This window comes from Narcine bancroftii, chromosome 3, assembly GCF_036971445.1.
Source record: "Narcine bancroftii isolate sNarBan1 chromosome 3, sNarBan1.hap1, whole genome shotgun sequence".
NCBI lineage: Eukaryota > Metazoa > Chordata > Chondrichthyes > Torpediniformes > Narcinidae > Narcine > Narcine bancroftii.
The window spans coordinates 335,362,506-335,388,638 of record NC_091471.1 but is presented as its reverse complement, the minus strand read 5'-3'; the positions used below and the strand labels follow the sequence as shown (position 1 = coordinate 335,388,638).

Genomic DNA, 26,133 nt, shown 5'->3' with positions numbered 1-26,133 from the left:
TACTCAATTTAATTACATGGTATAACGTGCCTGTGGGTGGATGGGTAAACTCTCATTGATTTGTTAAGTGGTATACCATACCTGTGAGTGGATGGGTGCTATGAAAGTTTAACCTCCATTTATTCATGTACCCGGTATATCTATCTGTGTGAGTGTGTGTCCATTTGTGCATAAATAAAGACGACTGTTTGTTAATAATGTGTCCAGCCTTGATTCTCTTTGAACCCATTACACCAAGGATCAGGAGCCAATGAACAGTGAACTTAGCTAAATTTAATGTGGTTTTCACCTCTTTTTATTACATTTTATTTTAAAATCATGTTCATCAAGATATATTTCAGAACAAGGAATGTGACACAGTTCTCAGTCACGTGAAGCTATCACCAGAGTGTTATGGAATCCAGAGGTCAAAACCTGCTCTTCTGCCTACCTCCAGCATACTTGACTCTGCCTGTTCAACACAACTTAGTGGGACCTCTCTGAGCAGCTAATAGAAGTCCAACTCAGGTAGGTGCCCTTTCAGTTATTTACTACCCAGCTACTCCATCAGCCCATCAATGCATCACCTCGCCACCACCTGCCAAACAACTTCTCACAAGTTCAGCCTCCTCCATTCTAAAGCTTGGGAAGCATTGATTGCTGGATTCTTCCCATTACATCACCATTTACAAGTTTCTTCTTGAAGGTAGTGCTACAACTCCCATCTATGCTAGTGTAGTAAGATGATCATCAATTGCTTGGCAGGACATCCTCTGAGATTTATCCCACTTTAACCTATTCAATTTACCTGCAGCCTTGGGTATTGCTGCCAACACAATCCACTTCTCCATCACTTTTCAGCTGGGTGGATCCATAGATTGGTGCCTGGTTTTATCCTCAATCATTAAGACTTGCAAGATCACACTTTCTACAGTTTATCACCAGTGATAAGGAATATTTATGATATCCACCCAAAGATTTATCTTCAATTGCTTCTCATTTCTAAAGAGCGTGGTCCCCTGGATGGTTTCTACATCAAAGCTGAAAATTCCAGCTCATCTTGGAATCATTTTTCTTAAATCCTAAAGTTGCCTTCTAACTGAATACTAGGAAAACTGAAGCCAGCTTTTGTCCTCTTGTGCAGTTGCAGTATCTTTGAGTCCAAAATGAGCCTCAGACCCCACTTACGAGCCATTACTAAAATTGTCACAGTTCTGCACCCACACCAGCTGCCACCAAAATCCTTTTAAACAGGAATGTCTGCAGACACTGTGATTGTAATGCAATACAGAGAAGTCAGCAGGTCATGCAGCATCTATAGGAAGGGTAACCAATGTTTCGAGCCTAGAGAGCCCTTTGTCAAGGTATGAGCAAAAAGCAGGCAGGCGCCTGATTAAAAAGGTGGAGGGAGAATGGAGAAAGCGAAGCACAGGCTAACAGGTAAGAGGTCATAGGGGAATCATGAGAGGGTAGAAGTGATAGGGAGAGAGGGTAGCTCTCTGATAGAGAGGGAAGGGGAGCTGTAAGAAAGGGGACAGAGAGATAGAGAAAGAGAGAGATGGGGAGAGGTTTAATGGAAACTGAAGAAGTCAACGTTAATAAATACAGAAACTTGCTGAGAAGCAGATCCCACAACATCCATAGGAGGCCAAGATATATAACCAACATTTCGGTCCCGATCCCTTCGCAAAGGTATGAGCAATAAGCAGGCAAGTGCCTGAATAAAAAGGATGGGGAAGGAGGGAGAGGCAGGGGAAGGACCATAGGTCCACAGTCAAGAGAGCACAGGTAGATATAGAAGGAAGGGTAGGGAAAAAAAAAAGCTGAGGTGATTTGGTGGAGGATAGCTCTATGAACACAGAGCTAGACGAAAGGAGACAGAGGGATGGAGGAAAAGACAGGGGGAAGGGCTAATGGAAACCAGAGAAGTCTATGTTAATGCCACCTGGCTGGAGGATGGGTGCCCAGACAGAACATGTTGTTCCACCAATTTGCAAGTGGCTTTGGTTTGGATTTTGTTACCTATATACCCACAAACTCCAATGCTCTCTTGACTGGACTACCTGACTCTACTCTCAATACATCAGAAGTCATTTCAAACTCTGTTCAACTATCAATTATATTCCTTCAAGTGCTCTTGGTGGAGAAACTCACATGGTCTTTTAACACTAGCTCCATAGCCAAAAAGCTCAGCAGCGCCTCTACTTCCTGCAAATTTTGAGGAAAGTTCATCTCCCACCCTCCATTCCCACTACATTCTACTCTGGATGTATCAAGAGCATCCAGTGCAACTGCATCACCGCCTGGTTTGGAAGCTGTACCTCCGCATCCGCAAGACCCTGCAGAGGAGAGTGAAATCAGCAGATAAGATTATTGGGGGCTCTCTTCCTACCATGAAGGTTATTTACAACACTTGATGCAGGCAAAAGGAAATAAACATTGTGAAGGACTCCACACACGCCAAGTAAACTGTTCTCCCTTCTGCCATCTGGTAGGAGGTACTGCAACATTCAGGCCCTTACTTCTAGATTGGGCAAGAGCTTTTTCTCCAAGTCATCAGAATCCCAGAACTTTTGGGGATAGGGTACCATAGACAGTTAATGTACAAGTCTTAATATTTTAAATGTGTTGAACTTCTAATCTAACCTATAATTATGTAAATATGCTGTGATCTTGGAGAAATGTTATCTCATCTTTACCATGCGAGCATAGTATGAACGATAAATAAAGGTGACTTGGCTTGAACCCCAATCAGTAGCCCTGCTACCTGATACATTGACTCTCAGTCAACAAAACTGCCATTCTTGCCTTTGTAATCACTTCTTGATGTCCCCCATTTTATCTCTTTCTTCTTCAGCATCTCCCTTTACAAAGTGAAGCTCCTGACCATTCAGGTTTTTGAACAATGCCACAACGTTATTTCAAGATGAATGATGAATTATCCACCACTAGACACATATTCCCCTCTCTGCCTTCCACAGGGAGTGCTCCCTCTGAGACTCCCTTGTCCATTCCTCCCTCCCCACCAATCGTCCACTTGGGGGCTACCCCTGTGACTGCAAGAAATGCTTCATTTATACCCACTCCTCCTCCCCCAGCTCCATTCAGGGTTCCAAACATTCCTTCCAAGTTAAGCAATATGTCACTTGTGAATCTGCAGGAGTCATCTACTTCATCCGGTGCTCCCATTGTGGTGTCCTCTACATTGGAGAGACTGGGCGCAGACTAGGAGATTGTTCTGTTGGCCACAATAGCAGAGATCTCCCAGGGGGAACCCATTTCAATTCTCCATCCCATTCCCTTTCTGACATGTCTGTCCATGTCTTATGCACTACTGGACTGAGATCACCTGCAAATAAGAGGAACAACACCTCATTTGCCAACAGGGAACCTTCCAAACAGATGACATTAATATCGACTTCTCTGGCCTTCATTAAACACCCCCCTCCCCACCACCACCAATTCTTCCCCCAGCATCTTTCCATATCTCTCTCTCCACTCCGTTTCCTTTCGCACAAACATGATAAATTCTTACCTCGTCCCTTATCGAATCCAATTAACATCTTTTGTCGATCTAGTTTCTTCCCCCAACCAGTATTGTCTGAATTTTGAGACTTTGAAATTTCCTGCTTCTGGCTTATTACTTGAAGAAGGGCTCAGGCCCAAAATGTCGGTAATATATCTGTCTCCTGCAGATGCTAAAAAGACTGGCTGGGTTCCTCCAGAATTTCGGTGTGCTTTTACTACAATCACAGCATCTGCAGACTTTCATGTTTCACTCAAGAGAAGGCTGTGCCTCTGCAAAGATCTTTAGAGTTTAAGGGTCTTTCTTATTGGCAGAGAAACAATGGGAACTGTGAAATCACAGGGCTACCAACTCTGATTGGAGATATTCCTGCAGATTTAATCACCTGGAACCTAGTTGTGTCACACTTCTCTCCAAATCTCCCTCTCCCTCTCAAACTGTGTGCCACCATCTCCCAGCCACAAGTGGTCGAAATAATCCCTTGTCCCAGAGTCATCAAGGAGAGCGGCCTCCCGGGCAGGACTGGGACCTTCCTCCCCTCCAGAGGGAGCTCTTAACACCAAACTCTCCCCTTGACCTGCTACCGCACATGTACACCTTGATGTTTGTTGTTGTTGAAACATTGATAGAAGTTATTTACTGTTACTACTGGGCTGTTTTTTTTTTAAATGACCAGTTCTCCAAAAAAAATTTATCCGACATAGGCCCTATCCTGACCGTTTTGGATAATCGGAGTTATAAAAGATAGAAAATGTGGGAGCACCTGTGGAAGGAGAAATGCCAGGTCAAAGATCAAAGGTGAAAAATCCACATGCCCAAATAAAGAATAATTAGAGCTTGTTTTTAGTTATTGGGCGATGACCTTTGATCATCAGAGGAATAAGGACCAGGAGTGATCAAGGCAGACAAAAGGGGGAGGGAAGGAGAGGATTCCTCAAGGTAGAACATAACTCATTTGACTTTCCTGAACAGGATGATCACTGAAACACTACAAAACCAAATTGCTGGAGAATGACAGAACTTTAACTGTTCCTCAGATCACCGTAGTCTCATTTCCTTTTCAACGTTTCGGATTACACAGGGAAATGCCATCGCTCCATACACACTGGATACAGAAATTGCATCACAACTCAAATGTGACTGATGACAAATGCCAGTTACATCTTCAGTGACCACAAAACATCATCGTGCCTCACTCTTGGCAAATGTCAATAGAGCTGAAGTATATGGTTCTACACAAGTCAATTTTCTAGGCACACATATTTGTTGGCTCATTCTCAAGTAATAGTGAAAACCACTGAAGCCGGAATCAGGATTATCAAAGAGTACCTAAAGAGCCCACCTTTCACATTAAGCTTCATGTCCTTTTCCATCCCAATCCCAACTACCATTGTATTATGCTCTCTAATTAATAACAGAGGACAACTAAAGCAACAAACATCAGATCTGCCTCACTGTTACTGAAGGTTTAGCCTGGTTCACTGTTAGCAGTTGCCAACACTTTAATTCCCAATTCCATAACACTAAGCCAATCTGGGTTGGGAACCAGAGGGGAATCCTATTGGGATTTCATGGTTCATCCCTTAAGAATGAACTCCTATCCGGGAACAGTTTGGAGATGAGCAAAGGGGAAATAAAATGAGCTTGACCTGGGCTGTACCTGATAGAAAGATTGGCTTATCTTCCTTCTTTGCTTTGGCAAAAGCATCTGGTCCCCATGGATACCTAAAATGAAACAGACTGAATTTTCAATTGTGAATTCACATTTTGGGGTAGAATATACAAGCAGTGTGAGACATGGGGGTGAAATCTACAGGCTCCAAACCCAGCACAAAACAATTTGCTGGAGGAACTCAGCAGGTTGAGCAGCAAGGGTGGGATTAAAAGAATGATCAACATTTCAGGTTGGAACACTTCATCAAGACTGAGATCTTCCAGCAGATTTTTTGTTGCTCCAGATTCCAGCATCTGCCATCTCTACAGAACAGAGTACATAACATTTCAATGAACTTGAGTTTTAGGACCAAAACACAAAGTCCATCTGCTGCTTTATCACCTACAGAAAGCCAAAGTCACACTTCTTCTTTGAGGAAGAGACAAGTTTGAATTGATGGCTCACATAACTCTTCCTCACTCACGTCAGAGTCTGATGTTGGTTGGCAGATTGATTCCAGTGATTTGTCAACAATTCCATTGTTTAATCACACAACTCCCAAGATAAAGGAAGGGAAGCTTTATAGGGCTTGGCCTTTATCATTAACAATTCCTTTATTCCTAATGATCCCAACATAAGGAAGAGCCTGTATTGATGGATCTTACTAGTATGCAAGTCTGGAAGAAACTTGAATGTCCAGGATCACGGAAGGCTGCAGAAAGTTGCAAACCCACCCAAGTCTATCATGGGGACCCATCTCTTGTACACTGAAAATATCAATGTGAGGCACAACCAACATCATAAAGGATCCCAAAAACCCTGGTCACAACTTCTTCTTGCTGCTCCTTCAGGCCGAAGATAGAGATGGGGGGTGTGGGGGGAGAGACCCGGTGGGGGGGGAAGAGATGGTAGGGGGGAGACGGTGGGGGGGGAGAGACGGTGGGGGGGGAGAGACGGTGGGGGGGGAGAGAGGGTGGGGGGGAGAGAGGGTGGGGGGGAGAGAGGGTGGGGGGGAGAGAGGGTGGGGGGGAGAGAGGGTGGGGGGGAGAGAGGGTGGGGGGGAGAGAGGGTGGGGGGGAGAGAGGGTGGGGGGGAGAGAGGGTGGGGGGGAGAGAGGGTGGGGGGGAGAGAGGGTGGGGGGGAGAGAGGGTGGGGGGGAGAGAGGGTGGGGGGGAGAGAGGGTGGGGGGGAGAGAGGGTGGGGGGGAGAGAGGGTGGGGGGGAGAGAGGGTGGGGGGGAGAGAGGGTGGGGGGGAGAGAGGGTGGGGGGGAGAGAGGGTGGGGGGGAGAGAGGGTGGGGGGGAGAGAGGGTGGGGGGGAGAGAGGGTGGGGGGGAGAGAGGGTGGGGGGGAGAGAGGGTGGGGGGGAGAGAGGGTGGGGGGGAGAGAGGGTGGGGGGGAGAGAGGGTGGGGGGGAGAGAGGGTGGGGGGGAGAGAGGGTGGGGGGGAGAGAGGGTGGGGGGGAGAGAGGGTGGGGGGGAGAGAGGGTGGGGGGGAGAGAGGGTGGGGGGGAGAGAGGGTGGGGGGGAGAGAGGGTGGGAGGGAGAGAGGGTGGGGGGGAGAGAGGGTGGGGGGAGAGAGGGTGGGGGGAGAGAGGGTGGGGGGAGAGAGGGTGGGGGGAGAGAGGGTGGGGGGGAGAGAGGGTGGGGGGAGAGAGGGTGGGGGGGAGAGAGGGTGGGGGGAGAGAGGGTGGGGGGGGAGAGAGGGTGGGGGGGGAGAGAGGGTGGGGGGGGAGAGAGGGAGGGGGGATAGGGTGGGGGGAGAGGGTGGGGGGGAGAGGGTGGGGGGAGAGGGTGGGGGGAGAGGGTGGGGGGAGAGGGTGGGGGGAGAGGGTGGGGGGAGAGGGTGGGGGGAGAGGGTGGGGGGAGAGGGTGGGGGGAGAGGGTGGGGGGAGACGGTGGGGGGAGACGGTGGGGGGAGACGGTGGGGGGAGACGGTGGGGGGAGACGGTGGGGGGAGACGGTGGGGGGAGACGGTAGGGCAGAGGGTGGGGGGAGACGGTGGGAGACAGTGGGGGGGAGACAGTGGGGAGAGAGACGGTAGGGGAGAGACGGTGGGGGAGAGACGGTGGGGGGAGAGACGGTGGGGGGAGAGACGGTGGGGGGGGAGACGGTGGGGGGGGAGACGGTGGGGGGGGAGACGGTGGGGGGGGAGACGGTGGGGGGGGAGACGGTGGGGGGGGAGACGGTGGGGGGGGAGACGGTGGGGGGGAGACGGTGGGGGGGAGACGGTGGGGGGGGAGACGGTGGGGGGGGAGACGGTGGGGGGGGAGAGACGGTGGGGGGGGAGAGACGGTGGGGGGGGAGAGACGGTGGGGGGGGAGAGACGGTGGGGGGGGAGAGACGGTGGGGGGGGAGAGACGGTGGGGGGGGAGAGACGGTGGGGGGGAGAGAGACGGTGGGGGGGAGAGAGACGGTGGGGGGGGGAGAGACGGTGGGGGGGGAGAGACGGTGGGGGGGAGAGACGGTGGGGGGAGAGAGGGTGGGGGGAGAGAGGGTGGGGGGGGAGAGGGTGGGGGGGAGAGGGTGGGGGGGAGAGGGTGGGGGGGAGAGTCGGTGGGGGAGAGAGACGGTGGGGGGAGAGAGACGGTGGGGGGAGAGAGACGGTGGGGGGAGAGAGACGGTGGGGGGAGAGAGACGGTGGGGGGAGAGAGACGGTGGGGGGAGAGAGACGGTGGGGGGAGAGAGACGGTGGGGGGAGAGAGACGGTGGGGGGAGACGGTGGGGGGGAGAGGGTGGGGGAGAGGGTGGGGGAGAGGGTGGGGGAGAGGGTGGGGGAGAGGGTGGGGGAGAGGGTGGGGGAGAGGGTGGGGGGAGAGGGTGGGGGGAGACGGTGGGGGGGAGAGACGGTGGGGGGGAGAGACGGTGGGGGGGAGAGACGGTGGGGGGGAGAGACGGTGGGGGGGGAGAGACGGTGGGGGGGGAGAGACGGTGGGGGGGGAGAGGGTGGGGGGAGAGACGGTGGAGGGATTTTTTACATTACAAACTGAGAGAGGGTTTAATCCTATTTGGCATTCAATGCAAGTCATTGGGGGAAATAAGTTTGATCGTTTAAAAGAATTGAAACAGCTGGGCATTCCACAAAGCAGATGTACAGAAATAATCACAAATAAAACTAGTGAAAAACAAATGCGATCCTTAATATACATTTTTCAACCAATTCCATGACAGTTTGTGAAGCACATTCCTCAATTACCAGTCCACAGGGTTATATGCATGCTGCAATAAATATGGGGATTTCTCATGGATCAACCGATTGTTGTGCTCCTCACTGCCTCCTGTTGCCATGGTTATAAAAATGGTCCTTACAAGACTTCGATTGGGACAGTTCCTGTAGATTCAAGCAGAAAATATGTTTATTCCTTATGATAGCAACTAATTATACTGATGTGTATCACAACTTAGTTTGTTAACTTTGGAAAATGCAACATTCTGAAAACCTAGACATAACTTGCAGTATTTTCACTCATATAATGTGCAGAAAATCATAAATTGAGTTAAAATATTTTCGTAGAGCGCACACACACGCACAGGTGTAGAATTCTAAATTCCAACTTACAAGAGCAATTTGCATTTACTTGAGACATGAGACAAATCACATTCCCACTCTCTACCACGATTAATCTCCCGCAATTAATACCCAATCAACTTCCTCCAGAGGAGTCCATTGCCCATTCTATAGATGATATTCTCCTGCAATAGATTTACAAGCTTTGGAGAGGAATCAATTAAATAGATTGAAGACAGGATTTTAATTCTGTCATGATTTAAAAAGCATTTCTTTTAAGCCCATCTTGTTAAAAATAGTGTGCAATTGAGAAATTTATGGTTTGGTTTGATGGAATAAGGATGATGACACTGATGTCATACGGCAGAATCATCCTAATGTTGACTCAGATCATAGACACTTGATATGTTAATCTCCTCCCTCAGGGGACAGGTCTGGGCAATTAACATTGATAAGGTGCAGTGCCCACCAGAATATCCTGTTTCTTGGAATACCATGACACTCAGGCCAAGAGGATATTCCCAAGATCAAAATTTCCCATGCCTGCTCTAAAGTGTGCATGTTCTTTCAACGCTGCCATTACATTCCTGCACTCGCTATAAATTGCCAGTTCGACTTTCCCAAGCCCGCTGGAAATTGTGCACGTTCTTTCAACATGTAAAATATTCTCATATAGGATGCACACACACATTACGCCCAGGGTGGGGGGGGATAACTGGTTTGTTAAAAAAAAAAGCATATAAGTGTGTTATAGGCATAAAAATACACTAATTCAATCAAGAACCATCTTTATTTAAAAAAATGTAAAAACTGCAAATGCCCTAAGATCTCAAATAAAAACAGATATTCCCATATATTTACAGTTCAGGCAGCATCTGTGAAGAGACAATCCGTCAATGTTTTACACATTGATGACTTTTCACCATGTTCTATCATCAATCCAAAACATTTATTCTCTCCCTCTCTCCACAAATGCTACCAGACCAGCTGAGAATGTTCAGCAACTCCTGATGTTAAAGACAAAAATGTTTTTATTGGAGGATGCAAGGGGGGGGGGGGGGGGTGGAGGGCAGGAGACAGAAAAATCTTGTACTCTACAGAAAATCTTGTAGAGAATTGATAACTGTAATCGATACTGATATTGTCAACATTAGCATCAATAATATTGATAACTGAGTTTGTTTGGAAAATCATCAATAAAATATTCAAAACAATGTTTATATTGGTGAAACTAAGTATTTATTTTGTATTCTCCAGCATGCAAGTGGCAAAAAGGAATCTGAATCACTCCTAGCAAGAATGGCAGACTCGGGTATTTTGCACAAGCTAGAAGATTTGTAAGTCTGTTTGAGACACCAAACCAGGTAGCTGAAATGCACTGGGATGAACTTTCATGGGATCAGATCAACTGTTGACATTCTTCACAATCAGAATTTATGGTCATGAACAGGTCACAAAATTCTTCGCTTTGCAGCAGCTTCAAAGTGCAAACATTTTCTATAAACCACCTAACAAAATAAATTAAAATAGCGGAAGAAAAAAATGAAAGACAAAGTAGTGTCTGGTTCATTATTCATTCAGAAATTTGTTGGCAGATGAGAAGAAGCTGTCCTTGTGCTGCTGAGTGCTCCTGCACCTTTTCCCGATGATAGCAGAGTGAAGAGCGCATGGCTGGGTAGGTGGGTCCTTGAGGATAGGGACTGCTTTCTTAAGACACCACCTCCCTTGGATGTTCTTGATGAAGTGAAAGCTGGTGCCCATGATGTCACAGGCCAAGTTAACAACCCTCTGGAGGTATTTTCCGGTCCTGAGCATTGCATCTCCATACTAGACAGTGACACAACCAATCAGAATGCTCTCCACAGTACACCTGAAGACATTTTCGAGAGTCTTTGGTGACATATCAAATCTCCTCAAAATCCTTACAAAGTATAGGCATTGGCCACTTTTGTGATTGCATCAACGGAGGCTCCAGGTCAGATGTTCAGAGACCTCGACCAACCAGGAATTTGAAGTTCTTGACCCTCTTCACTGCTGACCCCTCGATGAGGACTGGTTCATGTTCTCCTGATTTCACCCTGAGGTCCACAATCATCTCTTTGGTTTTACTAACATCATTCAACTGCTGATCTATCTCCCTCCTGTACAATACCTCAATGCTGTCTGTGATTCTGGTGACAACCGTTGTGTTATCGACAAACTTGTAGAAGGCATTGGAATTGTGCCTGGCCACACAGTCATGGGTGTAGAGTGAGCAGAGCAGTGGGCTAAGCACAGATCCTTGAGGTGCACCCGAGTTGATTGTCAGTGAGGAGGAGATGTTGATTCCAATTCGTACCAACTGTGGTCTTCTGATGAGGAAGTCAAGGATCCATTTGCGGAGGAAAAGCAGAAACCCATGGTTTGGAGCTTCTTAACCAACACTGGCAAAATAGTGGTGTTGAAGGTTGAGCTGAAAAGTAGCCGTATGTCTGAATTACTGTTGTCCAGGTGACCCAGAGCTGAGTGGAGAGCCAGCAATATTGCGTCTGCTGTGGAGCGATTGTGTCGGTAGGCAAATTGGAGTGCGTCCAGACCTTTAGAAACAGAAAAATAGGGGCAGGAGTAGGCCGTTTGGCCTTTCAAGCCCACACCGCCATTCAAAATGATCACGTCTGATCAGTATGTGTTAATTCTGTCCATGACCAACCTCTCAAAGCATTTCATCACAGTAGGTGTGAATGGTAATGGATCATAGTCTTTGAGGCTCTTCTTGGACACCTTTGTTCCCCTTCTGAAGCAAGTGGGAATTTCTAACTGCATCAGTGAATGACTGAAATTGACCGTGAACATTCTGGCGAGTTGGTTGGAACAAATTTTCAGTACCCTGCCAGGTATGTCATCAGGGTCTGATGCCCTCTTGAATTATATTCTGATGTTGGCCTCAAAGACAGATATTACAGGGTCGTCAGCCTTTCCAGGGTTTTTGTAGGCACTGTTAAGTTCTCCATCTCAAAGCGAGCATAGAAGATGTTCAACTCATCAGATAGTGAAGCATTTATAGTGTTCAACCTCACTTTGTAAGATATAATGGCCTGCAATCCCTTAATAGTTGGTGAGTACCTGTCTCTACTTTCCCCCAGAATTGCTTCTTTGTCGCTGAGATAGTCTTCCACAGGTCGTACCTGGATTTCTTGTGGAGATCTGATTACCAGCTTTAAACCCTTGATCTCTCATCAGGTTGTGAATCTTCTGATTAAAATCTCAAATAAAACTCCAACCTCCCTGGGAATAAAGCTGTTCACCATTATAGGCAGGATTTTTATTAATCTGCAAATTCAGTTGCTAACAATTTCTTCTCTGATATTATTCAAGTGAAAAAGAAATCTCCCCGCCCCCCCTCCCAGTCCCAGAGTGATACGTGCTAATAACTATTTGCTCTGAATATTCCAAGTGCAGCCTAACCAAAAATTTGCAAACTGTCACTTGACATCTCAACACCCTTTACCAATGCCTTGACCAATGAAGGGCAGACTCTTCACTATCCTGTCTGTAACAACAGGTGAAATAATTTCAACTCCACATTCATTTGTCTGTCTCCTACACTATTGAACAGCCATTGTAATTATCCATTAATTTGTAGCAGATTTTTCCTTCTCTTTCCCCATCCCCAGCTCCCAAAACCCCTATCCATCACCAAACACTGATCCAGCATTCTATTTACAATTCAGTCGCACCCAAGGACTTTTTAAATCTATCCAGAATTTCAATGCCACTGTACTTAAAGGTTTATAAATTTATTGGGTTATTTTTTTCCAAATACTGTATAGTCTTTCCATATTAGTTGGTTCAAATCTCTGAAGGATTAGCTTAGATCTGAAACATTCTCTGACTGCATGTTCAATTAACGCTGGATCTAAGGTAATGCCTGTCACTTTCCTTAAATCAAGTCCCATTACGCTGAGCACTGGGGGACCTCAGAGCTGTGTTCAGCCCGTTACTGTTCATGCTGCTGTCTCATGACTGTCCTGCCAGATAGTTCTAACAAAATCATCGTTTTAGATTATGGAACAGTAATGGGCCTCATTGGCAACAGCGATGAATTGGCTTACAGAGAGGAGGTTTTATAGCTCATAAACTAGTGCAAGAATAAACTGAGTCTCCAGAAAAGGAGATGATTGTGGACTTCAGGTGGATGAAGCTCGACCATGCTCCTTTACACATTAATAGTTCCATTGTGAAGAGTAGAGAGCACAAAGTTCCTTGGAGTGCATATGAAAGATGGCCTATAGGGCGGCACAGCTGGCGCAGTGGTTAGCACAACACCAGTGATTGGACCAGACCAGAGTTCGAATCCCGCACTGGCTGTAAGGAGTTTGTATGATCTCCCCATTTCTGCTTGAGTTTTCCCCTGGGGCTTCAGCTTCCTCCCATTGTTCAAAAACATACCGGAGGTGTAGGTTAGTGGGGTGTAAATTGAACGGCACAGACTCGATGGCTGAAAATGTCCTGTTACAGAGCTACGTGTTTAAATTTAAAATTTTAATTTAAAAATCATCTTGAACCCACAATATTTCCTCATTGTCAGGAAGATGCAGCAACACCTACACTTCCCAAGGAGGTTGAGGAGGGCAAGGCTATTGGTCCCTATCTTGACAGCTTTTTAACAGAAGCAACACTAAGAGTGTTCTCACTGGCTGCATCATTGTGTGGTATGGTAGCTGCAAAGTATTATACTGGAAATACAAAGAATAATCAAAATCGCCAAGAAGATCACTGGGGTCTTCTTTTCCTCTATTGACAACATTTACCCAGGAATATTGGTTAAACAGGGCTCGAAGAAATATAGAAAACCCTTCCCACTACCATCAAAGGGATACAGAAGCATCATAATCAGGACTACCAAGCTGGGAAATAGTTTCTTCCCAACAGCCTTTGAATCAGTGGGCAGTATCATATTCAAAAACTCATCCTTAGACTTGAATGAATATGTCAACGACCTCATCAAAACCTGCATGGGTGAGTGTGTGCCCATGCTAATGTGTTCCCCAACAAGAAGCCTTGGATGAATCAGAGGATTCGCCACCTGCCGAGCGTGAGATCAAGGGCAGTTTAAGTCCAGGTATGACACATGGCAGGCTACTCTGAAACAAAGTTACAATTCCAGGGGAAGCTAGAGACAGAGGCAGATACAGGCCAGCTATGGCAGGGAGTACAGGTCATTACGGCCTATAAAGCCAGGGCAAACACCATAGATGACTGTGATGCTTCATTACTCCTTCTACACCTGCTTTAAGAAGGGGAACCAAACAGTGCCTACAAGAATCCCTGCAAAGGCCAAGGATATCTGTCTCTGAGGCCAATGTGTACCATGGAGATCAATATGGCTGGTGAATCACTGTCTGGTACGGACTCAGGACATGAAAAAACTCCAGTTGTTAACTCGGCCTGCGACATCACAGGCACCAGACTTCACTCCATTGAGGACATCTACAACCGGCGGTGTCTTAAGAAAGCAGCCTCCATCCTCAAGGACCCCCACCATCCAGGTCATGCCCTCTTCACTCTGCTACCATCGGGAAAAGGTGCAGGAGCCTAAAGACAAGCAGTCAGCACCACAAGGACAGCTTCTTCCCCAATGCCATCAGTTTTCTGAATGATCAGTGAACTAAAGACACTGCCTTGCTTTGACTTTTCATGCACAATTTTTATTTATCTTTGTAAGGTGGTTTATACGAATGTTTTTTCGATGCAGTATTTTCGATGCTGAGAGTGAACAACCGAGAAGCGACGACAATATCGCAGGCAGGCCCAAACGAAACCGGAAAGTGCCCAAACGATACGAAGACTTTGTGCCATAGTTTTAATAAAAACTTTGGGACAGTATTTAATCTTATATCATAAAGTGCATGTATGAGTGCTGTAGGAAGTAAATTTTATGTAGTTGAGTTATAGTATTACCATTAGTTACGATGTTTGTATGTTTCCGAGGGATATTGGTAAGTGAAGGTAAAGTTTATTTCTGATTAAAGGAGGGATGTCATGATAATGAATATGTATGAGATGTACCGGAAATCACGTGGTATGAGAGAGAGATAAGAACACAAGCAGGAGAACAAAGGAAATGGGAAAATAAAGCCACTGAGAAGTTTACCTGATAAAACTTGTGTTTAATGTTTTATTAACTTCACATTTCGGGCCACAAATGTGACAATATTAAACTCCAAGTTCATAAATATGAGCATCTCTTCCAAGATGGAACTGCATTGTTTCAAGCCTTGTGCAGACAATTCTCACCAACAGTAAAACCACCAAAGTGCTGGAGAGAGATAGCAGGTCTTGCAGCATCCATAGGAGGTAAAGATGTATACCCAATATTTCAGGCCTGAGTCCTCCTTTATACAAGTAAAAAGCAGACAGCCACCTGAATTAAAAGGCTGGGGAGAACAGACAAAGGCTGTAAATTAGAAGTAGATAAGAAGACAGGAGAGAGGAAAGGTGAGAAATTGATTGGGGAAGGGGGAGGGAGGTGGCTCTCTGAATGTCTTCTTCTTTGGCTTGGCTTCGCGGACGAAGATTTATGGAGGGGGTAAAAAGTCCACGTCAGCTGCAGGCTCGTTTGTGGCTGACAAGTCCGATGCGGGACAGGCAGACACGATTGCAGCGGTTGCAGGGGAAAATTGGTTGGTTGGGGTTGGGTGTTGGGTTTTTCCTCCTTTGCCTTTTGTCAGTGAGGTGGGCTCTGCGGTCTTCTTCAAAGGAGGTTGCTGCCCGCCAAACTGTGATGCACGGTTTGAGGCATTATCAGCCCACTGGCGGTGGTCAATGTGGCAGGCACCAAGAGATTTCTTTAGGCAGTCCTTGTACCTTTTCTTTGGTGCACCTCTGTCACGGTGGCCAGTGGAGAGCTCGCCATATAACACGATCTTGGGAAGGTGACGGTCCTCCATTCTGGAGACGTGACCCATCCAGCGCAGCTGGATCTTCAGCAGCGTGGACTCGATGCTGTCGACCTCTGCCATCTCGAGTACTTCGACGTTAGGGATGTAAGCGCTCCAATGGATGTTGAGGATGGAGCGGAGACAACGCTGGTGGAAGCGTTCTAGGAGCCGTAGGTGGTACCGGTAGAGGACCCATGATTTGGAGCCGAACAGGAGTGTGGGTATGACAACGGCTCTGTATACGCTTATCTTTGTGAGGTTTTTCAGTTGGTTGTTTTTCCAGACTCTTTTGTGTAGTCTTCCAAAGGCGCTATTTGCCTTGGCGAGTCTGTTGTCTATCTCATTGTCGATCCTTGCATCTGATGAAATGGTGCAGCCGAGATAGGTAAACTGGTTGACCGTTTTGAGTTTTGTGTGCCCGATGGAGATGTGGGGGGGCTGGTAATCATGGTGGGGAGCTGGCTGATGGAGGACCTCAGTTTTCTTCAGGCTGACTTCCAGGCCAAACATTTTGGCAGTTTCCGCAAAGCAGGACGTCAAGCGCTGAAGAGCTGGCTCTGAATGGGCAACTAAAGCGGCATCGTCTGCAAAGAGTAGTTCACGGACAAGTTTCTCTTGTGTCTTGGTGTGAGCTTGCAGGCGCCTCAGATTGAAGAGACTGCCATCCGTGCGGTACCGGATGTAAACAGCGTCTTCATTGTTGGGGTCTTTCATGGCTTGGTTCAGCATCATGCTGAAGAAGATTGAAAAGAGGGTTGGTGCGAGAACACAGCCTTGCTTCACGCCATTGTTAATGGAGAAGGGTTCAGAGAGCTCATTGCTGTATCTGACCCGACCTTGTTGGTTTTCGTGCAGTTGGATAATCATGTTGAGGAACTTTGGGGGACATCCGATGCGCTCTAGTATTTGCCAAAGCCCTTTCCTGCTCACGGTGTCGAAGGCTTTGGTGAGGTCAACAAAGGTGATGTAGAGTCCTTTGTTTTGTTCTCTGCACTTTTCTTGGAGCTGTCTGAGGGCAAAGACCATGTCAGTAGTTCCTCTGTTTGTGCGAAAGCCGCACTGTGATTCTGGGAGAATATTCTCGGCGACACTAGGTATTATTCTATTTAGTAGAATCCTAGCGAAGATTTTGCCTGCAATGGAGAGCAACGTGATTCCCCTGTAGTTTGAGCAGTCTGATTTCTCGCCTTTGTTTTTGTACAGGGTGATGATGGTGGCATCACGAAGATCCTGAGGCAGTTTACCTTGGTCCCAACAAAGCTTGAAAAACTCATGCAGTTTGGCATGCAGAGTTTTGCCGCCAGCCTTCCAGACTTCTGGGGGGATTCCATCCATACCTGCTGCTTTGCCACTTTTCAGTTGTTCGATTGCCTTATATGTCTCATCCAGGGTGGGAACCTCATCCAGCTCTAGCCTTAGGGGCTGTTGAGGGAGCTGGAGCAGGGCGGAATCTTGGACTGAGCGGTTGGCACTGAAAAGAGATTGGAAGTGTTCTGACCATCGGTTGAGGATGGAGATCTTGTCGCTGAGGAGGACTTTGCCGTCTGAGCTGCGCAGCGGGCTTTGGACTTGGGGTGAGGGGCCGTACACAGCCTTTAGAGCCTCGTAGAAACCCCTGAAGTCGCCAATGTCCGCGCTGAGCTGTGTTCATTTGGCGAGGCTAGTCCACCACTCATTTTGGATCTCCCGGAGTTTGCGCTGAAGATGGCTGCATGCGCGACGGAAGGCTTGTTTCTTCTCTGGACAGGACGGCTTTGTAAGGTGAGCCTGGTGGGCAGCTCGCTGGGGAAAAGGCGGCAGAGGGAAAATGCGGGCTAGGAGACATCGGGATAGATGGGTGTGTGGCAGGGAAAGAACAAATACCAGAGAAGGTGATGTTAATGTCATCCGGTTGGAGGGTCCCCAGGCACAATACCGTATGAGGAATTGTTCCTCCAATTTGCAGGTGGTCCATGAGATCATTTTGACTATGCTAGCCATAAGGCTGCCTGAAAACATGAATGTCTGTAAGGCTGCCCATAATTTGACTTTTGTAGGATGACACAGCGAAAGTACACCCAATTTTAAAGAAACATCTAAACCGCATTAACTCAACTTTTCAAAGCAAAATTCCAACGGAGGGAGTTTAATCATTATTTTGCAGAGGCTCCCCGTTTTAGTTAGGTAAGTTTATCCAACCATTAGAAAAATACCTCCAGTCCAAATGCGCTGTTGAGGAAGTGCTTGCAACCGCCTCAGGTGTGCGCCAGGCCCCTGGGACTTGTAGTCCAGGTACAGCCCCTCACCTCAGGCCCCGCCTACGGTGGACTACAATACCCATGAGGCATCGCGGTGCCTCAGTAAACAAGCAACACCGAACGCATCACCCCTGAGTCCAAGCTCAGAAAGATCCCGGCGTTCGCCCCTCTAACGATGTTGACATTGGCTTTACCTGCACGGTACCTCCACGGATGCTCTCAAGAACCTCGGCCGGTTTGCCACTGCACTCGGGATTAAAGCAGCTGCCCGCCGGAAGCTGAAAATCGGTTGCGTCCTGAAGCCCAGATGCTGCAGCATCCCCTCGGTCAGAGGACTGGCGCCCGCTACGGCGCCCTCTAGCGTGGAGGTCTTCGGCCTCCGTGGTTTAGAGCGAGATACAAGACACTGCAGATACTGGAACAAAAAAGATACTGCTGGAAAAACTCTGGGTCAAGTCAATTGATGGAGACCCGTCAGAAAATATGACAGCTAATCTCAATTTAATGCGGAGAGATTTATAACAAAATATATGCTGGAATAACTCAGCAAGTCTGTGAAGGCAAAGGGTTTATGTCAATTGTTTCAGGTGAAGACTGCAACAGGACTGGGAGGGAAGAGGAAAAATTATCAACACACAGGGGAAAGGCAAGGACTAGCCGATGTTAGGTGGATTCAGATAAGAGATGATGGGTAGAGGGGGTGCAGGTGGGAAAGGTAAACAAAGCGAGAAAGAACCAAGGTGGACAGGTGAGTGTGCATTGGAAAAGGACTCTGGGGATGTGGTGAAATTTGGAAAATTCCAATACCATGAATGGAATACAAGATGACGTTCTTCCTCGTGATTGGAGATGCATGTTGAAGGAAAAATTGTGACCAATTATACCGAACCCATTATACTAAATAGTTTGGATTCCTACACCTCCAACAGGGCAAATGGCCCAGCTGCTGACAGTAACTTTAAGGCATCATCATATCCACTCGGCCCTGTTGACATGGAGTTGTGTTATACAAGGTCAACCCTGACAGCTTGAGGGCATTTGGTATTCTACACAACAAAAACCACTATCAAGTTAAGCTCCACATGCAGCTGGCTTCTAGAAATTGATGTGTGCCAAGGTCATGGAGGGCAGTTGTCGATGAAAGATAATTCCTTTAATTCTTTCAAGTAAGCATTAAAACATTATTTGCATATTTTAAAAAGGGAACTGTCAAAGGAGCCGTCATATTTTTTTTAAATGAAGGCAACTTTTCCCAACATGTTGGTGTTCAGTTTAAAATGGTCAACCTCAGATCTACAGTTCAACATTGCAGATGAAAGATGATGACTAACAAAAAGTGTGTCAGGGAGAGCAGGTCGTACCCTAGCCAGACTTTACACTCACTACCCTGTTAACCATACGTGCCAGTCCTAGTGATCAGATATATATTAATGTCTCTTTATCCAAGGTACATCACCTGCTGGGTTCCTAACATCTTATTCTTCTGTTTCAGGTTTCAAGTAAAAGTCTATTTATGAAGAACAACTGTTTTTTAGTTAGCCTATTCATTCCCAGACCAGCAATAAAGACTGGTAGATTAATTGCCAAAAAAAATCACGCAAGTACCTCTTTTGCTTTGCCCAAATTGTCTCCCATGTTTGCTTTCACAATACATCAGCCCAAAGACAAAATGAGACTATCTCATGTTTGCTTCTGAATTGTTTTCAATTCCCATGAAAAATATTTATGTATATATCTTTATATATACACACGGTATTTTTATATGCTGTGTATTGGTTGTGTATATGTGGGAGGAAACCTGAGCCCCCAGAGAAAACCCACTCAGATATAGGGAGGATGTACAAACGCCTTACAGACAGCGGGATCTTGCTCACTGGCGCTGGAAAAGCATTGCGCTGACTGCTACACTATCCATCTTGTTTCTAATTTTGCATTATAAAGACAAATGGCAACTATAATATTTGTGGTAAGGTGTTCACTGCTACTTTGAATCTCCTCACAATACATTTCAAATTGCATAATTCATTTTTTTTTTACAGATTTAAGGATTGAATTTCCATGTATTCCAGAATCAAGCAAACAAATACATAAACAAATCAAAGAATATTAACTGTAACATTTTAAATGACCTTTGCAAAGTTTTCTTGCCTTACTTGCCTAAAACCAGATGGATTGCCTAGCCAACACTGAATCAGCCACAATCTTACTGAGCTGCCAAGCAGAACTGAGGGGTTAAATGGCCAACAGGCTACATTTATGTTCTTAATGACCACAAATGATTCACAGCCCATTAGTATTTTTAATGACATTGTTAAAGTGCAATTTGCATAGCAAGATCTTGTAAGAAGCAACAGCCAAATAGTCTGTATTAGTGGTAACAGTCAAGGCGCTGGGGAGACGTTAATGATTTTCAAGGCTGTGGGATTAATTATATTCACCATTCATTTAGCATGAAACCCCAACCAAAAGATGGCACTCCTATTTCATTGCGCAGTGCACTGGAAGGTTGTCTAGATTTTCTACTCAAAAGTAGATTTGAACCAAAAGGGATTTGAACCAGCTATCTTTCCAAGTTGTTTCCCCTGAGCCACACTGATAGTGGACGGAATTTCTACTGTTAATACTGATGGAAAGCCATTGAGTGTATGCAAAGAAAATCAATCTGAAGAGGATCTATAAACTCAAAGCAAACTGATGACATTGCAGAGGCAATCTGTCAAGTCTAATATGAATACAAGATGAAACTAATGAAAATCAAATGAAAAACTGCATGAAGGAAAACACGGCTGAGGCAGAAATCTGTATAAAATTGTTTTTTTTATTTAATTTTTTAAAAAATTATACATACAACCCAGTAATAGGCCCTTTTGGCCCATGACCCCTTGCCACCCAATTAACCTACAACCCCCAGTAAATTTCGAACAGTAGAAAAAAACAGGAGTCCCTGGGGAAAACCCTCAGACACAGGAAAACGTACCAACTCTTTACAGATAGCACAGGATTTGAACCCCGGTCCCAATCGCTGGCACTGCAACAGTAATGCACTAACTGCTGCCCCGATAGATTAAGCTATCTCCAACCAAGTGGTGTGTGAGAGTTTGTTCTACCTTAGATATTGTAACATTGAAGCATTCATTCAACAATCATAATAAAACCAAAATATGAAAATATCCCAATGGTGTAAAAGTTTTAGAAAGATTTTGTTGCAGGAAAAATCCTACAACTCGCAGGGGAACTTGAAAGCACTGATGTGATTCTTTAATTGATAAAACATTAAAGGAAGAAGACAACAGATAACTTCTCTGAAATGTCCCTTGCAAGAATATCAGAAAGAACGATTGTCACAAGAGCTGTCAGGGTTAAAACAGTAAAACTCTGATAATTTGCTATCCAGCCATTCAAAAATCCCCACCAGGTGATGCATGAAGCTTCCACTCACCCTGGCCCCTGCTCCCACACTCCCTTCCTACTCCTTGCGGCCCTGGCTCCCTGCACTCCCTTCAAACTCACCTGGTTCTACTATCCATTCTTACTTTGGTTTACAGTACATAAAAAAAAAGCGAATTCAAGGTATGCTGGAGTAATAACCATCTGTTAGCCTGAAAAAAAAACCACTTGGACCAGTACCCCCATAGTAATGAGTGTCATACTCACAGAGTTTAACCGTATGGGGCAGGCTAAAATAGTTATAGACATATTTAACTTTCATTTAAAACAAAGCCCTTTATTTTGGGAAGAGAGGAGTAAAACATGAAAGTCTGTAGACATCATGATTAAAATTGGTTATGTACCTTTATCTTTGCTCTTATAGAGCAAATATACTGTTTGACCAGCTGAGTTTCTTCAGCATTGTGTTTTTACTTTATTTTGGGAAAGTTGTTTCCTTTCAGGGCTTTTGGATGGAACAAATCACAATTTTGATCAGGCCGATTCTCTGCAGAGAAAAAGGTGGAGGACTTAAGCTTTTTTTAAAAAAAAAAGCCAGAACCACTGAGTTCAAACTAGATTGTTTGCTGAATGAGAGAATCAAATATGATTGCAACTTAAGCTACAATCATGTTATCCAATCATCCCAGGCCACTACTTACTTTACAGTGACAGTAGATCAACAGACCCTTGGAACAACAGGTTGTACCAATGCCTCCCAACTCCAACGTCACAACATGTTGTTATGAAACAATCCAACCCTACAACAGATTCACTGATAAACATCCACGGGCAATTTGAAGTCCTTGAAGGCATAGAAAGAGATATCTCCATTATCCACCACAGCAAACACAACAGGAACTTCACCGCTTTGAAAAGCTAGCTTCTTCAAGGTGCGCAGGTCTGGCACTGGCCCATTAAAGCTGCAGATAGAAGAGGTTAATGGAGAAAACATTAGAAAATTTTCCTGTATTTGTTGCACACTTTTCACCAATATAGAACTGGAAGAACTTTAAATGATGAAATATTTGTAATCAATATTAAATGTGGGAAAACAGACTAGCCAAATCTGTGCGGCAAACTCCCATGAAACATCAACATTACAACAATCAGTTTCAGTATGCTCATTTGGACAACAGATTTTTTTTAAAAAGCACATTATTCTGGCCATCGAAACCCATGTCGCCCAATTTCACCCAATTAACCTGTACATTTTGGAGGGTGGGAGAAAATCAGAGCACCCGGGAAAAACCCATGCAGGTCACGGGGAGAAGGGACAAACTGCTTTCAGACAATGGCGGATTCAAGCCCGGGTGTCGCTGGTGCTGTCATAGCATCTCGCTAACTACCCATTGGATATTAGCTAACATACCAGGAAAATTTAAAACCATGAAATGTTCTTCGAAATAATTCTGCAGGATCTTTGAGGGTTAGCTTAAAAGGAAAAAACCTTATCAATGGATTTTATGCTCAAATCTCGAGAGAGGCTCAAAACCACTACCTTCTGCTGCCAACTAAATGTCTCCTTATGCTTTCGGAAGTAGAGAATTTAATACTCAGCAAGGACAACAAGCTTCACAGAAACCAGTGGCAACTGTCTAAACCTGGAGGAGTATATGGCAACAGTGACCGGCTACATTTTAAGTGTACTGACAAAGTCACTGTGCCCTAGTTAGAAGCCTTGGATGACTGCAGAGGTCCGGGCACTGCTCAGGAACCAAGACATGGCCTTCAGAGCAGATGGCAAGGCACCCTAGCGATTGCAAGAGCAAAGCTCTCTAAGGCCATCAGGGAGGCAAAGTATGCGCAGGCCCAGAACATTCACAGTTACTTCCTAGACAGCAAGGATACGCAACACATGTGGAAGGGGATCCAAGATATCACTAACCACAAGACTACACCATGCCAAGGTGTTGCATCCCTCCCAGGTGAACTAAACAACTTTGAGGCGAAAAACGAGGTGGCAGCAGAGAAGACCACCATCCTCCAAACGATCAGGTGCTGTGTCTTACAGTGACCAGTATTGAGAGAGAATTAGGCAAAGTTAACCCAAGGAAAGCTGCTGGACCAGATAACATTTCTGGCAGAATGCTCAGGGGTTGTGCAGCTCAGCTAGCAGATATTATTGCCAACATCTTTAGCATCTCCCTGAGTAGTGCTGCCATCCCCTCATGTTTCAAAGTTGCCACCAGTGTCCCTGTGCCAAAGAAGTTGTCTGTGTCCTGCCTGAATGATTACCCCCCCCCCCTTCCCCCACATCATCACAAAGTGCTTCAAGAGGCTCGTCATGGGGCACATCAAGCATCTGCTGCCCCCTGACTGGACCCCGTGGTTCGCATAGACCCAACCACTCCATAGATGATGCTATCGCTACTCACTGCCCTTCGTCTTGCCCTCACCCACCTGGAAAATAAAGACTCATATCTTCAAATGCTGCTTATTGACTTCAGTTCAGCATTCAACATGATCATACCTCAGTACCTGATAGGGAAGTTGAGCCTGCTGGGTCGAAACACCTCCCTCTGCCACTGGATTCTCAGCTTTCTATCAGGGAGATCTCAGGCAGTCCAAATCAGAAACAGTACCTCCAAGACCATCACACTGAGCACGAACCACATCATTAAGTTCACTGACGAGACAACCGTGGTAGGCCTTGTCAGTAAGAATGAGGAGGCAGCATACAGAGACAAAGTGCAGACACTAATGCAGACATTGGTGCAGAGCCAACTGTGACAGAATATGTTGGGTTTTATATTGTATATAGATATGATTTTGGGAGATAAATTGTAGCAGGATTTTTAGTGTAGGTCACATAAAAAACATTTCAAAACAGATCTCAATCAAAATACTGGAACTCTGCTCAAGCCAGACAGGGTGGCTCCTGGGGGCCTTTGCAAAAACTTTGAAGAGTGCCCAAGAGACTTCACTAATGGATTGTTCTTTTGAAAAGCAACAGATGAAAGAACTTGGAGGAGTAGGTTCGGAGCTGCAGGCTGTCTAGGAGTGCTGTTTGAGGCTGTTCTGGGTGAGTACATGGTCGTAAGCCCGAAATGTCAGTTATGTATCTCTGCCTTTGCTACATAAAGGACACTGTTTGACTTGCTGAGTCTCTCCAGCATTGTGTTTTTACATCTATATAAACAAGCTCCGCGGGCTTGAAGAAACGCTATCTCGTCCTACAGTGTGAGCATGGTATGAATGATAAATAAAGTTGACTTGACAAAATGACAGCAACAATTTTGATGGCCAGAACTCCAGGTCCATCCTATGATCCAAAAACACAAGGAGGCATTGTATGCAAAGGACAAGGAAACCAAACTCCAGATAAAGAACTGCCACAAAGGCACAAGAACCCAAAACAAATCCTCTCATGCAGCTATTTATCTGATGTTATAGAAACCAAAAGGAAATATTCATTCTTCAAACTAGAGTGGCTAGAAGCAGAATCCTTATCATAAGGTGGAAAGAGTAGATGGCTTCAAGTTCTTGTGAATGAACATCTGCAATAACCTAACCTAGATGAAGTTCACCAACAGAAGACTAAGGTCCCTCACGTCCTTCAGCGACTTCTACGGGTGCGCCATTAAAATCCGACTTGCTGTATGAATCACAGTGTGGTAATGAGAGCACCTTTGCTCAAGATCAGAAGATAGTGGATGCAACACAGAGCATGATGCAAACTTCCTCCCCTCCATGGTCTCCATCTAATCTCCCACTGCCCTTCCTACAGAAGGATCCATTACACCCCAGACACACTCTCCTCTCCCTCCTCCTATCAGAGAAGGCTCAAGAGACTTAAAAGCACACCCACAGACTTAGACAATTTCTTCCACATAGCGAACAGTGCCATCTTGCTATGTACTAATTAATATCCTTTTTTCCCTCATTCTAACTCTATACTCTGTAATTATGCTCTTGTTTTTCTACTTTATAAGGCTGCATTAGAGTTAACCTGTTAGATTGCTTACAGAAGAACCCTTCTCACTGTATGAGGTTTAATGTGACAAACAAACTTAAATTTTTATACATTTGTTTGGAGGCTTAGATACTGTTCATGCAAACAATTAAATGTTGATGATAATCAAATTATAGCTCCTAGATATTTTATATTTGGGTTTTGACTTATTCTATCAACTCACTGCCTCTGTTCATGCACTTTCACCCAAGCTGAACACAAAGCAGGACTTACAAATCCTGCAGTCCTCCAATGAAGCAGAATGGGAACGGGCAGAGCTCATTCCTCAGCTCTCACTACTGCAATGCCCAGACAACCTTTGCCATCTCACCTTTAAACTGTATTTTATTTTCCTCTTCAATGCATAGCACAGGAACAGGCCCTTCAGCCCACATATCTGTGCTAAACACAATGCCCAAATCAATCTAAAGCTCTACTGCTGTACTTAATGGATATCCCTCAGTTACTATTTGTTATTTGTTTCCATCATTACACTTGGCAGCCTGTTCCAGGCACCTACCACCCTCTGTACACAATTTGCACAAGAGTTCTTGGTGCTTCTGGTAATCATTGAAAAACAGTCCAGATAATCTCAAATGATAAAAATGTGAATTAAAAATTTGAAGTATTAAAAAAAAAACACTCATCTTTTACGTTAAGGTCAGTGACCTCATTCAAATGGATAACCCGCAGTGTAAAGACAGGGAGTCAGATTCCAAGTACAGGGCGCTCCCTCGCTCCAGTAAGCCCATGCTCCGTCCTGGACCCAGGGCAAGTCAAACCGTGTGCTTCAATGAATGGGCACATTCATTGCCTCACAATGAGAATGCAGCCAGCAGTCCCTCTGCACCAGCCTCAATCAGAGTCAAGTAGAATCGGTTGGTGTAGCGGTTTGCGCAAGGCCTTGACAGCGCCAGCGATCGGGACCGGG

The 26,133-nt window shown here is 45.7% G+C and overlaps 2 protein-coding genes across 30 annotated transcripts in view; both read right to left on the bottom strand.

The window, feature by feature from the left end:
* spata20 (spermatogenesis associated 20) overlaps nucleotides 1-18,217 on the bottom strand; it is a 352,217-nt gene extending 334,000 nt beyond the window's left edge. For 24 of the 27 annotated variants that reach the window (XR_011354678.1, XR_011354681.1, XR_011354685.1 and 21 more), the window contains exons 1-3: nucleotides 18,016-18,217; nucleotides 8,353-8,487; nucleotides 5,166-5,230 (exon numbers count right to left, since the gene is read on the bottom strand). Coding sequence is in view for 20 of the 27 variants with exons in the window: in XM_069929404.1 (XP_069785505.1) it covers nucleotides 5,166-5,230; nucleotides 8,353-8,487; nucleotides 18,016-18,140 (325 nt within the window). In the remaining 7 variants the exon portion in view is untranslated. Of the gene's footprint in view, nucleotides 1-3,514; nucleotides 3,558-5,165; nucleotides 5,231-5,824; nucleotides 5,898-8,352; nucleotides 8,488-17,776; nucleotides 17,844-18,015 lie in introns of those variants that run through there. The other 3 variants (XM_069929421.1, XM_069929425.1, XM_069929424.1) reach the window with 3 other exon arrangements.
* Nucleotides 18,218-20,619: 2,402 nt separating this feature from the next.
* The window catches only part of tsen54 (TSEN54 tRNA splicing endonuclease subunit), a 35,867-nt gene continuing 30,353 nt past the window's right edge, over nucleotides 20,620-26,133 (bottom strand). For all 3 annotated transcript variants that reach the window (XM_069929400.1, XM_069929401.1, XM_069929403.1), the window contains one exon: nucleotides 20,620-22,170. In XM_069929400.1, coding sequence (XP_069785501.1) covers nucleotides 22,020-22,170 — 151 coding nt within the window. In that variant the 3' untranslated portion in view covers nucleotides 20,620-22,019. The remainder of the gene's footprint in view (nucleotides 22,171-26,133) is intronic.